Source organism: Hetaerina americana, unplaced genomic scaffold (genome assembly GCF_022747635.1).
Source record: "Hetaerina americana unplaced genomic scaffold, ioHetAmer1.1.p SCAF_18, whole genome shotgun sequence".
In the NCBI taxonomy this organism is placed as follows: Eukaryota; Metazoa; Arthropoda; class Insecta; order Odonata; family Calopterygidae; genus Hetaerina; species Hetaerina americana.
In genome coordinates, this window is record NW_027286741.1 from 3576543 (window position 1) to 3593554 (window position 17012).

Consider the following 17012-nt stretch of genomic DNA (forward strand, 5'->3'; position numbering starts at 1 on the left):
AGTACCCGGGGTTCTATTAAAGACTTTTTGAACGGTCGGGTAGAAAGAGCAGGGATAGATGGAGCTAGCTCTAATGCAGTACAAGTTTCTTCAGGTGTTCCCCAGGGAATAGTTATCGGACCTCTTATATTCCTTATTTACGTGCGTTAACGACATTCACTCTGTATTCATTTGATACGTTTATTTGCCGATGATGCATTGAGTTACCATGATATCTGTGATCCTGAGGACACGTCAGCTTTATCAGATGACCGTAATGCTATACAAACCTGCTGAGACACTTGGCTATTAGAATTAAACGTGAAAAAGTGCGTAGTGATAAATTTTTGGAAAATGGCCTACTCCCTCCCATGCACTTACTGCTTTGAGAACACCGAAATGGAATGTGTAGACTCGATTAAATACCTAGGCGTCACCCTCACTCATGATCTCTCCTGGGTGAAATACATACCAGGGGGAATATGTGGACAAGCTAAAAAAAAAGTAGTATTCACCCTCTGCTACACACCTTAGTGGTGGCTTTCAGGGCACATAAATAAATAAAAATAAAATAACGCGTTTCATCATCAAACGGCTTCATCAGGTACATGTGGAGTTAGGATATATAGTATGATGGGTGGGAGTAAGTTGGAGCTCCAACGGAGTTGGTTATTTTGTGTAGGACAGTGGCCAATAGGAGTTAACGCTGTAGTAGTGGAGAGGGAGGGGGGGTCGAGGATGGAAAGACTTCAAGGGGGTCGTCAAATGCGGGGAAGGGGTTGCGGCCAATGAGGGGTGGAGGGATGACGAGACGATTGCGGAGGAGGGGTGGGGGAGAAGGGAAGGTGTTGAACATGCGGTTTGGTATCGGATTCAATTGCCGAGAGGGCATTGAGGAGGAGGCGGGGGAATTCGTTGCACAATATTATACTTGAGTTAAATGAAGCTCTTGCAATTTTCAAACGTTCGGAGGCGTCCAATTTTAGACCTCTTGGCAAACTATGTAACACAAGTTGGAAATAATCCACAAGAAACTTACTGCATGCCTCAAGCATAGTGCCAGAGTCTCCCGGAAGAAAAAGCGTCCGACCGCAGACACCTGCGTTCCCTAAAAGAGATTAGCAAATGTATCCATTCATGTGTTTTCAGGTAGTGCAATCAATTTTAGGCCCAAAACTTGACCTCCTTCCCTCCAACATTTCGGCAAAACAGCTCAGTTTTCTCTGGTTCTTCTCGATTTTCGGCTGAATTCATTTCTCAATCTTCTGTTGGTCCTCCTCGGACCTTGAGTCTTTGTTCTTTCTTCTCTCTTCTATTAGTTCAATTATTTCGTTTGTGATCCATTTCTTTATTGTCATATGTTTCCTTCGCTTTATTTTCTTTCTTGTGGCTACTAAAAGTCTAGCCTTCATTTCCTGTCATATTTCTTCAATTGATCCTTTTATGTTAAATTTGACCGATTCCTTTACCATTTTCTGCCGGAAATCCATCCATATGCTCAGTTTCCTTCAATCTGTCCAACTACAGTGTTCTACGTGCTGTGCTGTTCGACCGCGGTAGGGTCATCTTCGGGTAAAATTATTATGGTGTGTATTCACCCACTGCCACACACCCTAGCAGTGGCTTTCAGGGTATATATAAGTAAATAAAATAAATAAAAATCTCTCTCTGGTAGCTTTTGCAGTTTCACACCCTGCCACACACCCTAGTGGTGGCTTTCAGGGTGTATTTAAATAAAATAACTAAAATCTTTCTAACTCTGGCAGCTTTTGCAGTTCCTTATCCGGATATCCCAGGTTCACGAGTGTGTAGCCAATTTGACATCTCCTGACATCTTCCACCTCCCCTCTTGTGTGTTTGAAAGTGTGTGTGTGTGTGTGTGTGCTGCCACTAATTTACCCTTCCCTCTGTCAATTCGTATCCCTAGGCCATACATTTCTAATGTTTTCTCTCCCAGACTTCTCCAACGCTTGAATTTCAGTATTCGGGTATAAATAGATTTTATTTTCCCTTAAAATTTTTTAATTCCTCTGACGCTGTCGGCATACGTACACCTCAAATAGGTCATCATCGTGGCCGGTTGCTAGCAAGTGAACTTGGACCGCAACTGAATTCATCGCTATCTTCACCATAATGTTACTTTCACCGAACGCCTTCTCTCTCTCTCTCTCTCTCTCTCTCTCTCTCTCTTCTCGGCACTTGCCCACAATTTGGGGCCACTCCCGCTTTAACAGCCATCGAACCCACGTGAACGAATGATCCAGTGGCCGCCGCTCCAAAAGCATTCCTTCTCGGGCCATTTAGTTTATCTTGAAATCACTAAATGTCATATGAGGTACGATCCGGAAAATTATCTTGTTTTAAAAAGGTGCTGAATTTGACTATTTTAATTTGGTGAAACTATTTGAAACAAAAATTCTTAATGCGTAACTTTAACAAAAAATATCAATAATGTTACGCAATTACATTTTGATCGGCCAAAACTCCAATATTTACAATTTTGTGGACGGTATGCCCCACTGCGGCAATCTCAGCAGTATGGGTAGCGTTTCGCTGATTTTCGTCTCGTATTCTGTCCATAGCATGTCTTATTTTTAAGATCCACTCTCTTTTTCTTTGGAGACCACTTTCCATCTCGTCGCATCCAGTTCTACCTGCGACTCGACCAAATTCTCTCTCAAGAAGCGACTCGCCGCCGTACACGCGACCAAACCCCCCCCCCCTCACGCCCCCTTCCCCCGCGCCAACCACCACGTTCCGGAAGATTTCAAACGACTGCTGCGTTGGATGATTAATTTTAATGAATACAAATTAATCAGAGCGGGGACTTGGAAACACTTCCATTAGAAATGACCGCCGTTTGATTCGTTTCCCTCCCTCTTTGCCTGCTCGAGATGCGTGGACATCAGGGCGGCCGACTCTTCCATCGCCCCCCAAGGCGGGTGGGGCGGGGAGGGAACACCACGCCCCCGCTCTCCCGGGGCAGGAGGGTGAGATTTCTCCGCTCCGGATGGGGAGGCCTTATAAGCGGGGACCCGGACGCCGGCCTCCCCAGAGTGAAGAGAGCAGAGCGGCGGAGAGTGAGACCCCCTGGGACATCAACCGAGAGTGGATCGAGAGATTCGTGCGTGCTAGTGCGTGTGTGTGTGCGTGTGCGAGAGAGGCTGCAGCTGCGCATTCGCCTCTTCAGTGAGCCAGGTGGGTGAGTGCGAGTTCGGGGTGCGCAAAACCCCTGGGGGGAGGAGAAGCCTCCCGTGTCGGGTTTGTCGACGGGTGCCTGCATGTGGCGTGAGAGAGGTTGGGGGGGGGGGGGGCTCTCGGTGTGGCACCGCCAGTGCTCCATGTTATATTTCACGCGGAGTCCGCCCAGTGGGAGAGCTGCATTCTTTCGACGGCAAAAAGAGAAGAAAAAAATATAAACATGCATATATATATATTATATATATGCATATATATATATATAACATTTGGACGGCTCAATAGAGCACAAATGAAATAGACAACACTTAAAAGGACACTCACATTGTAGATTGTTTGAGCTTTCGGCCTTCTTCAAGTCATATATATAATATATATATATATATATATATATATAATCACTATATACACACACATGCATATATATATATATATATATATATATAAATAATCACTATATACACACACACATGCATATATATATATATATTTTTTTAATTAATTAATTAATTTATTTATTTATATATTTATTTATATTTATATTACAGAAATAGCATCATTTAAAAGACGCTGCCCTTGTGGGAATGAATATTATCGGGACAGATTTTTATTTTGGTGAAAATTAATAATTGAACGCGACCAATGCTTCGCGCGATACCCATGTATCGAACGAATTGATAGGTTTTACTTATAGAGAGGGTCTCCGTCCTTTCTTCCCTCCCCGTGAAACCGGGGCGACCGAATCGAAATTCAAAGGGAAAATTTTTGAGGGCCTTTTTTGTATTCCGTGCCATTATCACGCCTGTGAATCTATCTCTATCTGTATATTATGTGTTTTTTATGTATATATATATACTCATTTATATAGAAACAGATATAAGGAAAATGGATAGGAACACACATAAAGGACGAACACAATAAAGGTGGGGAAGGCAGAATCGAACGGATCACAAGAGTAAAATAATTTCCTTGACCGGGACTCGATATATATATATATATATATATATATATATATATATATATATATATATATATATATATATATATATAATGCAAATGAAGAATGAGATAGCGTTAGCGAACAAAACGACAGAGAACCACACAAATGAAACTAACGCGTGTGAGTTTTGTGTTTGCTTTTCTGTGTTTTTGTTCGCTAGTGTCTTGTTCGTGGGAGGGGGGGCTGCCCTCTTCAAAGCGAGAGTGATGGCGGGGAGGGAGAGAGACTCCACTCCCTCGCCCGAGTGACCCCTATCCCCGCGGAAGGGGGCCGAGGGGGGTGGGGTGTGGAACACCGCTGCTACACTTTCTCGCCGCCTCCCGCGGTGTGTCGGAGGAGGGATTGGCCGGCACCACTCTCACTCCACCGTCCCGCCGGGCGCTATGGCGGGTGGGTTGGTGGGTGCCACACACGCAGTGGCAATCCTTTGACTGAGATGTTGGACTCGAAGATTCTCCCGAGTGATGGTCGCGTCGGTCGTTCCATCCGCTTGCTTGGAAATTGAGTTCATCGTCGGGCGCGTGTCCTTTTCATTTCCCTTTGACCGGTGGCCGATGAGCCCGGGCAGGAGTGCTGCGTGCCGCGTCCCATGTCCGGGGAGGGATCTCGGGCGTTGAGGTCTCCCGCCCGCTCCCCAGAGCGCTCCTCCCTCAATCCTTTGCCCTCGAGACCCCTCCCCTCGCCTGCTGCCCTCTCACACACGCGCCTGCTGTCCGTCCTTCCCCCCTCCCTCTCCCTTGTCCCCAGCCCAGAGAAGCCTGTCCATCTGTCTTCCGGGTCGCAAAGGGCGTCCCACACCGCGGATGATTTATTAAAAAAATGGCCAAAAATACGATATGAAAAAATTGGTTATTGTATCTTGAAAATCGGTATTTCAGGTTTCTGAAATTCATAAAAGCAATTTAGTTCTCCGAAATTGGAAAAGAACAGCCGGCTAGAATTAGTAAATTCAATATTTTAGGACCGCAGCCCAGTTACAGCACTAACGAGGGTGCGTAGGGTGTGATAAAATATTTTGATGAGCAATTAAGAAAATGAAGACTTGATTAAAATTATTTTAATTATAATGATAAGAATTTTTTAATTGAAATATTTTTCTAATAGCATATACAAAAACATTTCAAGAAATAAACTAAAGGTGTAGCACTTACACCCGTACGAATGAAGAGCGGCTTAACATTTTTGAAATATTCCACCCCCTGCTCTTAATTCCGTGCGCCTGAGTGTAATTTATAGTAAATACGAATGAATATAATCAACCTTTAAATCATCAAATCTCTCAAATATCAGACAAACCTCTTTTGAATATTAAACACAAAAAATGGTGCAATTTAATTCATAGCCCGGCCGTAGTCGATGAAATCATCGCTCTATCGCACAGTCGTGTGTGGAGAGAGAATGTAGGATTGTTGCGGTCGTCGTAATCGCTCCCTCCTTTATTTCCCCCTCCCTTCATATTGCTCCAGATTCGCTCCACTTTCTCACCTCTGCTATGGCGATGGTGACTTAAGGACTACGAATGAATTCATGAATAAAGATCTGAGCATTTGTGATTGAGAGAACCAACAAAAATAGTTTTCTGTCATCATCATTAATTCATTTTTCATCTTTATCATGCTTCGAATTGCATGCGGATTTAGAAAGATATGGCAAACATCATTTAAATTATACATGGTTGTAACGGATAACAACTAGTTGCTCACAATTACAGACTTTCATTTCCTACATCGCATAATTACAGTTGAAATAATTTTATTCCATTCGTTGCGAAATTTCTCTTAGCATTACATTTTTTAAATGCACAAACCCAAGAAACAACTGGGTCACACAGATTAATAGAACACTCATTTTTTTATTATTTAATAATAAATAATTTATTGCATTCTCAATGCTTCCCACTGACAAAAATGGCATTTCACTAAAACTAAACGCGACGTATCTCTCAGTGAATTTTTCAGCACCATGTAGATTTACATGCTCCTCAGTAGTCTTTGGAATTGGAAACAGAATACGGAATGGAAGACAGGCCAAAGTAGGGAGTAATGTATAAATATATATGTACCTGAATGATATTATGCGAATTAGAAAACAATTTTCGAAGGAATGACGAACGCATTTGCAGGTAGTGGAGATACGTAATTTGATTGAGATGATCGACTTTCAGTCACAAAATATTTGCGTGCATTTCATTGATTGGAATTTTGGGTTCTAGGAACAGTGCTTTGCGGACGTGTCTCATTCCTTATGACAGAAAAGTTTTTTAATTCCCTGCCTTGTATTATATTCATATATAATACTGGTGGGTCGCGGTAATCCAGGGGTAGAGCGTTGGACTACTGACCGGAGGGTCCGGGTTCGATTCCCAGGCAAGCCTCTCTGGGCACCTGAAGCTCTACTCAAGCTGTGTTTTTTTTCGGGTACCAAATCTTCCTGGGAAACTATAACCGGTACAGGGAAAGGAACTGCCCATCCTTATAACCCTGTTAATGCGTACATTTCACACGCCGTCGGGCTTAGTCCTGGGTGAACTTTTCTATCACCTACCATACCGACATTCGGGTTGATTACTGTGTTTATGGTTTTTTATATTCTAATGGTGTAATATGCATATAATTCCAGGTTCTCAATTATTCATCGAAAATCACCGAAAAAGTTATTCCGGGGAGGGCAGTATTCTCACACATTAACGCCAGAAAAACTGCCATCCACCTTTTCTTTGACTTGTGGGAACTACACTGGTTCGTCACACTTTTATCCCAACTACGGAGCGGTGACATACGTCTAACTTACTCACTCCTGCCTTGTGTCGTAACTATCAGAAGTACCCGTCACAAGTCTCCATTTGTAGATGCGCCGACTTGCCCAAAAGCTCCATTTAGCAATACTCGACGGGACCCGAAGTTCCCCTCCCCTAACCACCAGTCGGTCTGGGAATCCATTCCCGAGGGCGAGTCAGCGGCTGGCAGTGCTAGTGGCCCTGCGATCATCGGCCGGTTTACTCCGCCCTGATTTCCGATCCATTAATCTTCCGGCGGTGGGTTGTTGTCACCGCCCACCAACGGGAACTCGATGCCTCTATTCTTTGCCGATGCCCCCCCCCCCTTCGCTTTGTACTGGCACGATATCGTTTCTGAACCCAACAAGGCCATATTTTAGCATACGAAGAGGTCAGCGGGGGTGCGGGTCCCCAGATGGAATACGAACAATGATTACTCCAACATTCTTATTCCTAGCTTTTATTTACCGAAAAATTACGTTGAATCTGTCATTACCAAAATTGCCCTAGAGAATACGAGAGGTATGTCCGAAAACTATCCAACCTGCGTTCATATATCTCCGCATTGGTGCTAATCTTCGTCATGGTCATCCGGGCCGTGTGTAATCCTTCGAAGTAGTTTTGCCCATTTGATTGAACCACACGCTCCCACAGGTGCTTCCATATCTTAAAGGTGTCATCGAATGCAGATTTTGAAATGGCCTTCAGCTCGCATTACTCTTTATGTCGTCCCGAACCGCTTTCCTTTGAGCGCCATTTTCAATTTTGGGAGCATCCCCATAAGTCGCAGGGAGTTAGCTTGTCGGGAATGTAATTAAGGAGGCTGGCGAAGCCGCTGTGCAATATCCTGTGTTTCGCCAAAAATTACTGCACAACAAGGATCGATGAATGCGCTTGGCGCGTTATCGTGGTGAAGAAGCCAGCCAGTCACCTCGATTGACCAGATATACGGTCGTTTTCTTCTCATGGCATGACGCAATATTTTTAGAACTTCAACTTAATATTCTTTGTCGATAGTCTGACCTCTTGGAGCAAATTCGTAGTGCACAACACCCCCACAATCAACAAAATAATTGGAAAAACGTAGGTTGGATACTTTTCCGACCGTATTTCAAATACATATTCGTATTTTTTTTGATTCTATAGTATGGTGTTTCATAATTTCATTGGAATAAGTTGTCGAAGTCGTTTTGTATATAGGTACGATCTATTTCGATGGGCATACATATATCTGTAGGTCAAGGCGTGCCTCAAAAATGTCACGGTGATTTTATGAGACGTGCCTTTGGTGGATGGAGCCTCACGGGGTCGAGAGTCGTGCACGCGTGGCGGAATGGAAGGAGGATTGGAAGGTTGTCTCGGGCAGTAGCGGGGGAAAGTTAACGCTGCAGCGAAGGATGAGAGATGCGAAGGCAAACCTAATCCCCGTCTCCAACGAGTATCAGGTGCTATCGGAGGATAGCCCAGCGGTATCAGCAGCCCCTACCTCCGCCCCTGTGAGAGCATCACCCAGAAGGAACCGTCAGAGTGGGAAGGGGGGATCCCAGTGAGAGGAAGCAGTAACTTCAGGCGTTTGATGGTCGCATTGCGGGAGAGGGCAGACCATGAGGGTGTGCGCCAGCGCCTAACTGCATGGTGCTTTCCTAGTGGCGGAGTTCCGCAGGAGACGAAGGCGGTTGGAGAGGTGGCTGCAGGTCGTGGCTCATTTTGGCGTCAACGATGCAGTGGACCGTGGATCTGAAGAAATTATGAATTCCTTCAAGGAATTGAACTCTGAAGTGAAGCGGGTGGGCGGTGTCGAGGGGGTTGATGTGACGCTCTAGATCTGCAGCCCTGTCCCCTTGAGGGTTGATCTCTGGTTTGAAGCCGAGGGGAAGACATCAAGCAGAGGTTGCGAGGTTTCTGCAGGGATATCGGGGTGTCCTTCGTCGACCTTCAGCCGACGATCCAATCGTGCAGGAACCCCCTGAACCGATCTGGTGTTCACTACAGGTGTGAGGCCGCCAGGTGTGTAGCCGGTAGGGTATTCGAGCGCTGCAGGGCTTTTTTAGATCAAAGTGTAGGGCAGCGTTTAGGTCAAATATTGGGTCTCTAAATGTTATTTGCCAAATTATTTAGCTTTAAATGAAGTGAGGGTCAGTGCTAGCAATAGTTCATTTAACTTGAATCAGATAGCATCGGACGGAAAATTTTATAAAGGATTCAATATTAAAAAGAAGACGATCATCGTTATAAATTCAAAACACCGTAATGCCGAGGAAATATTATCTGTATTAAAAGTTAATTTCTGATGTTTAAGAAACAAAGCCGCAGAATGTCATCACCCTATTCTAACCACAGGCGCAGATATAATTATTAGGGCAGAAAGTTGGTTTCCACTAATATTGTCGACGGTGGAATTTTTCCTACATCCTTTTCCATTTACAGAATTGACAGAAGAAATAGAATCGAGGGCGGTGTATATATTACAGTCCAAAATTCTTGCATCAACAGAGCTGAGGTAATTCCGGGTAATGGTTTGGAATGCCCTTGGTGCTCAATTGAAAGTCCTCATGCAAAAGAATTTATGTATGCGCATTTTATAGACCGCCAGTCGACATTGACAATTCAATACTAGAATTCGATCAGCAAATCAAAGGTTTTGTATCTCAACACAATGATCGCGACGTTATAATCGGTGGAGATGTCAATGACCCATCTATTGGCTTGAGCACATATAGCTTTAAAACGGGTGGTAAAGACAAATATATCTGCCAGTCCCCATTGAATTCTTTTGCGCTGAACTCCTTGCATCAACTTGTCACTTCACATACTTGGGGCGATAATATGTGTAGACTCGATTAAATACCTAGGTGTCACCCTCACTCATGATCTCTCCTGGGTGAAATACATATGGGGGAATATGTGGACAAGCTAACAAAAAAGTAGTATTTATTAGAATAGCACTGGGTAAATGTGATGAAAAGGTCTAAGAGAAATGTTATACTTCGCTGGTTAGGCCTCATTTAGAATATACCTCCGGTGAATGGGATCTTCACAAAGTTGGATTGATTTCCGATCAATGCAATCCTGATCGCGTGCAGCGCAGAGGAGCTAGGTTCGTAAAACGTTGTCACTCGTATAATAAACTTAGTAGTCTATGAAAATTATGAGAGGAGCTAGGTTGGGAATCACTCACGATGTGAAGGTTAAATTATGGATTGAATTTCCTGCATAAATTGGAAGGATGTCTCTTTAGCAGCACTGTTGAAAATGTATAATTAACCTCATCGTACTACAGTAGGAGATATTATGTAAATAAAATTAGAGAGAGTAAGTGTAGAATAAATAGATTTAAGATGCCATTTTTCCACGAAAGATAAGGGATCAGAATAACATTGGCCGAACGCGGTAGGGTCATATTCGGGTCATAAATTAGTTTGGTGTGTATTCACCCCCTGCCACACACCCTAGTGGGGGCTGGCAGGGTACTCAAAGATATAAATAAATGGGAGTGAGGACGGTGTTTTCCGGGGCTAACCCCCAGATTTGATCGATCGCACAATCCGTCGCGTCCTCGAGTCATATCGTGTTCCAATCAGCTCCCCGATTTTCCGCCAAGTGTACGTAGCTCTGAATGTTATCTATCTTCCGCAAGTTGTCGATAGGTGGCGTGGGAAGGAAAGGCTCCAGTCACGTGCTCGGCCGTCGTGACTGTTATATTTCGCTCCAGTTGAAACATTCATTCAGTCAATTCACGTCAATAAGTCAGAGATATTTTCCTAACCACGACAGACGCCTCGGTGTGTTCTTTTAAGAGTCATTACAATAGGGAAAAGCTACATAATTATCCTGATACAAATCAACGTCTAAAATTCGAATATTTCATTGTGCTCAACGTAATGGCGTCTTTTTCGAACACTCGTCACAGCTTCGTGTTTGGGAAAGTGAGATTCCGGCCTGGAATCACTTTGCCGCCCCCCCCCCTCTTTCCAAGAGGCGCCACGCATATCCCCGTGCCAGGTGAGGCCGGGACCGCCTCCCCCCGGGAGTGTGGGGGGGGGGGTGAGAGAGAACTTTCTCCTTGACTCGCGGCCACTCTGCTTTCTCCCCGCAGCCGCCGCGCCAGTTGGCAGTGCTGTGGCGATACCCTTCCTCCTCCGTCGTCATTCCACTCTCTCTCTCATCTACCCCTGCCCCCGCCCCCATATAGTTCTCCCCCCCTCCCCGTTCCGAGGGCTCGATCGGAGTCGAAATCACTCAATTATTCGCCTATTCTCGTGATTTCACACGAATAGCACACGTGTATCTGTGATCACGTGACTTCTTCCATTCAGAGCTTACGAGTCGGCGGGTCCAAAAATTAAGTTTGACGAGATGGACGGTAGACCGCGAGGAGATCGCATTGTCTGCACTTCAGGGCGTGCGCAAACACCTATCTATATATCTCCGTGAGAAGCGTGGATCCCCGCACCCTGCTGCCGTTGCCTGGCTGCGGTCTGCTGCATCGCCATCTCCGCAGCCGGTTCACAGGAGACTGCCCCCCCACTTCGCCACTCTCTTCCTCAGATCACTAGAGAATAGAATTTAATTTCACAAGTGTCTGTGAAGGATGGAGTTGGGAATACGCAGCCTTCTCTTCGTTGATTTACTTGAAAAATTATTTATTTACGTGAAAAAAATTACTTGATTATACTTGCACAAAAAATATTGAAAACCTGGGGCGTTGAGAAAATATTTCACACCCGATGGAAGGAGTCGTAAAGAACCAGTTTGTCACCCTGCCACTCATTTTCCAGGCCCAATAAACTGATTTATTATAACTTGATTAATAAAACTTAAGACCATTACGTACAAAGAGAAGTATTTGATGGAGTTAACTCAAATGCAGTAGAAGTTACATCATGTGTTCCCCAGGGAAGTGTCTTCGGACCTCTTTTATTCCTACTTTACGTTAACGATATTGGCTCCGTAGTAACTAGTGAGATACATTTATTTGCCGACGGAGCAGTGGTTTAATCATGATCCTAAGGACAAAGCAGCTTTATCAGATGATCTTAATGCTATTCAACGCTGGTGCGACACTTGAAAATTAGAATTTAACTTAAAAAAGTGCGTAGTGACGAATTTTTGGAAAAATAGCAATTGCCTCCAGAACGCCTACTGCATCGGGAACACCGAAATGACTTGATTAAATGTAAAACTTTGTTATGATAATCTTTGTCGCTTATCCAAAATATTAGAGGAGCTAGACTAGGAATCACTTAATGGAGCGAAGGTTAAATTACAGATTAAAGCTCTTGCATAAATTTAAAGGACGTCTCCTTTGCAATAATGTTGCAAATATATTATTACCCCCATCGTACTACGGTAGGAGATATAGTGCTGGGAAAATTAGAAAGATAAAGGGTGTAGAACTGATAGATTTAAGATATCATTTTTCCAAGAACAATAAGGGTTCAGAATAACATTGTCCGATCGCGGTAGGGTCATATTCGGGTCAAAATTAGTCTTGTTTGTATTCATCGCGTGCGACTCACCCTAGCGGTGGCTTGTAGGGTACTAAAATATCTATCTAATACTTATCTATTTAACTTAATAATATGCATGAAGTTGTACGTTCTTGTAATAATGAAAACCTAATGTTGGCGAGTGGTAGAGACGTTTGTCTGGTGAATGGGGCGTGCGGATGTACGCAATAATGAATTCTGCGGTGTCCAGGGGCCAATAGGGCACTGCCGATGCTTCATTCCCTTCCCTTGTAAGCAGCCCCCTCATAATAATATAATATAATCCCCTCATCCCTTCCATTGTCTCCGATGTTAGCAAGAAAGACGCCCCTTGTCCCTCTGCAGTCGCCAATGAACATCGGACCCTCCTCTTCACTAGGGCATCCCTCCCCCACATCTTTCACTTCTCTCTCCTCGCCAGGAAAAATGCTTAACTTTTTACTAGAATTTTTTGTCGCGGGAGAGTGTTGGACAAAATTGGGGCCGGACCTTCTTCGGTCAAGCAACCACTTAAATGCATGAAACATTTGAGAAATTTTAAAGTTTGAAAGGAAAGAGGGGATGAGAAAAAATTAGGATTGGTGGCCAAAATGAAAGTTCTTTCGGAAGTCCGAATTGCTCGAAAGGTATATTGGTGCGGAGGGATCCCAAATGTTGAGAGCGAACTGGCTGAACTTCCTTTCTTTTTTCCGTAGATTGTAGTAGATGTTTCCTGAATATATTTCAGCAAATGATACTGCTTGCATGAAAAGAATGCAGAAAATCCCCCAATTCTATCCATCAAAGTTGCCTTGTTGCGATAGTTGTTCACAGGATTGCACTTTGACATAGATTGACTTGTGATAAGCGTGGATTTTGTTTCGCGCTAATACGAGTACCTCCAAAACAAAGACAATAATGGCGCACTGATATATAAGTTCTATATATTTTAAGCATAAATCACAATGGCAGCAGCAAAACAGTTCGATGCCAGAAAAATGCCTTGTTTTTTCAATGTTCGTGTTTTTACTCTAATTGTGTTAACTGTCGCTAAATGTTCATGTTTTTTAATGACTACATAAATTATCTCCCAAGGTTGCAGTGTGTGCCGTACTATACGTATGATGTCAAAATCAAAAGTGCTTCTACAAAACCCTTTGGTCGCACGAAAATGTCTTTTTTTATTAAATTTGCGTGTTTTCTCATTGATTTGTGTCAAAATTCTCGGTGGTGGGGGGAACCTCCTCGGCTGCAAACCCAGTGGCCACGGGATCGAATCCCGGCTAGGTGATTTTTTTCTCCACCTTTGGGCTTAGGGGTATGTAATTGTCACATTGTCATATCAAAGGTTGAAGTGCTGTTTTCGGACTAAAGAAAAATAAATAAATTTTTACGTTTTTATGATTACTAAAATGATCCACCAAATGTTGCTATGTCTGTTGTACTATCCACATATTGCATTGATCACGAGTGCTTCTACATAACGCTTCGGTCGCACGAAAATATTGTGTTTATTTATTTATTTTACAATATTTAAATGACGTGGAAAGTTCCGTTCCGGTCCTTGCGACACGACACTCCTCTACAAAGTAGGAAACGAAGTAGGCCGACCAGCCGTCATGAGAGAGACTTATTTCGGTTATGCGAATATTGTGGATAATAATAATTCCATTTGTGATGTGATGGGTTCAAAAAATTACCATGACACAGTACTCGCATATATACATGTACGTCAGAGAATTTAGATACTTTATCGCGTCCGAAAGACCCCAAAAACACATTCCTTTAAATTTAAGAAAATGCTTTCATGATAAGTACTTTCTTCTATGTAAAGCATACGAAGGTAAATATTAATTAAACATCACAATTAACAAGCAAACATTTCATTCTCAACGGCTATGAAAGCAAGCAATTCGTACGGGAATATTGCCCAAGTTACGCCTCTTTCTGCTCGTTGAGCCCTCGCCGTCCGCTTTGTTCCCAATGCCGCCTCTTGTCCAGTGCGACGATGACCACAAATACATTATCGACTAAATGCTTTGTTGCTCAAGGTTGAGGAGGGTCAGATGAATCCTCCGCTGCCAGCATACCCACTGGTTAATTGCGGGTTCCCCTTTATGAGTCAACAAAAGTTATTCCTCAGGGACGATGCTGATAGGACGACCCGATGAAATACATTAGAAGTGGTCTTTTGCATCATACTATTTATACTTCAACCCTGTGTTGCGAAAAAGACAAGCCTGCCCAACAATTTGGTGTGCCGGCAAGTGCCTTCGTTGTGCCAAATGTTTATTGAACACCTCGGCGTTTATAAACAAGATTCTTTTCGTGGTGTCACTTCTTATCCGTGCCCACGCGTAATCTATCATTTCCACTTCAAGTTTGAAGCGGTTTTACGAATATATTTACCTCTCCCGCGGTCAGACATTGTTACTCTGAACCCTTATAGTGCGTGGAAAAAATGATATCTTAATTCCATCTGTTCTATACTTAATCTCTATGATTTCATTGACATGATCTCTCCTACCGTATTACGATGGTGGTAATAATATATTTTCAACATCACTGCTAAAGAGACCTCCTTCCAATTAATGCAAGAGATTTAGTATATAATTTAACCTTCGCTTCGTGAGTGGTTCCCAGCCTAGCTCCCCCAGTATTTTGGATAGATACGCTACTCAGTTTACTATGACGTTTTACAAACCTAGCTACTATCTACGCTGCACGCTATCCAATTCGGCAATTAATCCAACCCCATCCCATTTCCTTGCAGGTCATTCTAAATGAGGACTAACCAGTGAAGGATAACATTTCTCTTTGACCTTTTTATCGCATTTATTCAGTACTCCTCTAATAAATCCTATGTTTTGTCAGCTTATCCACATATTCCTCGTATGTGTTTCACCCTGGAGAGATCGTGAGTGAGGGTCACGCCCAAGTATTTAATCGAATGTATACATTCTATTTCGGTGTTCCCGATGCAGTAGTGGTTCGGGAGGGAATTGCTCGTTTTCCGAAAATTCATTGTTACCAACTTTTTGAAGTTTAATTCTAATTGCCAAGCGTCGTCGCACCAGCGTTGTATAGCATTAAGATTATCTAATAAAGCTGCCGCGTCCCCACGATCACGGACGTCACGGTAAACCTCTGCATCGTCGCCAAATAAACGTATCGTACTGGTATTAAATATAAAATCTCAAATAACACTTTTCGAATTTGCCAAGCATTTAATGATACCCTCTGCATTCGTTTTCGTCACAGTACACCACAGAGGGCGGGCAGTTGGTCATTGACCTTTCTCTTCCTCATCCCGCAGAGTCCGAAGCTTAAGAAACCAGGATGGGGCCGTGGTTGGCCCTCTTGGTTCTAGTGGCGGGAGTGGCCGGCGACGCTCGCCTCCGGAGACAGGTCCATCACCTGGGGGGTGGACCGCAACAGTTCGCACCGTCCCCGCGACCGCCAACGCAACCGCTTCTGACGCGGCCGGCGGGCCCGCAGTTGGCCTTCCAATTCCTGCCGCAGCAGGCTTACCGCCAGGAAGCCCACACCGCCTCGCCAGTGTCCCTGCTCACCGTGAGGCCCACGCCGCCGCTGCAGACTCCGACCCCGAGAACTAGGGCCTCGCCCGCCCAGCACTCGGCCTTCCTGCCCACTCCGCGACCGGCCCTACAGGTATGCAGATACACCGGCCATCTCGTCACTTTCGGCCACACTCATCCTCACTCGTATGCCCCCTAATGGCCTAATCGGCAACTACGCCCCTCCCCCAACCAGAAGATCCCTTTATCATCCATTTCATTTCTGGCGATACTTCGTCGAAGGAACTTGCATTTAAAAAATATTAATGAGAATTCTCGGTCACGAAGAACCAAAAATCTTATCGGAAGTAGTTTCACCTGGCAACGAAAAGAAAATCCGCCTATGTTTGCTTCGTATGGCTGTGTAGTCACTTGACCAACGAACTATTTGGGTCCCTTAAAAAAATGTATATAAATATATATATATAAGTAAGTAATGACTGCTGGAATAGTAGATGTGGGATGGAGTGGGTTGGAGTGGTGAAAATAGGGCAAGTTTTACATCTCAACAACCTCCACCACTCCCTCCTCCAACGAGGATACCCTGATTCTCTCCTCCTTTTTTGTTTGAGAAAAATTCTCAAACATTCCTACACCCCCAAGTCTGCCTCGACCACAGACTCCCAACCTCTCTCAATCTGTACTACATACTTCCCAGGCATTGTCCCTCAAATTCATCCTCAAAGACCTATTCCCCATCCTCAAAAATCACAACACTTCCTCCAACCTTCTTCCCAAATGCCCCTCTGGCACCTTCAAACCAACCTAGCAGATATCCTCAAATCCACCAAGCCGCTCTCAAAATCCCCTCACACCGCCAGAGCCATACCCACTCCATGCCATCGAGGAAGATGTAAAACCTGCCTTATTTTCACCACTCCACCCCACTCCATCCCACCATTTAACTCTCTCCCACCCTTCCCCCACTCCTCTTGCACTTCCAAGAATGTTGTTTATCTTCTAACCTGTAAACTCTGCCCGGCCTTTTACATAGGCCAATGTTCCACACCCCT

The 17012-nt window shown here is 44.1% G+C and overlaps 1 protein-coding gene across 1 annotated transcript in view; it reads left to right on the plus strand.

Annotated features, from left to right (window-relative positions):
• Nucleotides 1–3027: 3027 nt before the first annotated feature.
• Nucleotides 3028–17012, plus strand: part of LOC139687242 (uncharacterized) — a 29160-nt gene continuing 15175 nt past the window's right edge. The window contains exons 1-2 of the mRNA XM_071584374.1: nt 3028–3177; nt 15738–16093. Of these exons, the coding sequence (XP_071440475.1) occupies nt 15761–16093 (333 nt within the window). The 5' untranslated portion in view covers nt 3028–3177; nt 15738–15760. The remainder of the gene's footprint in view (nt 3178–15737; nt 16094–17012) is intronic.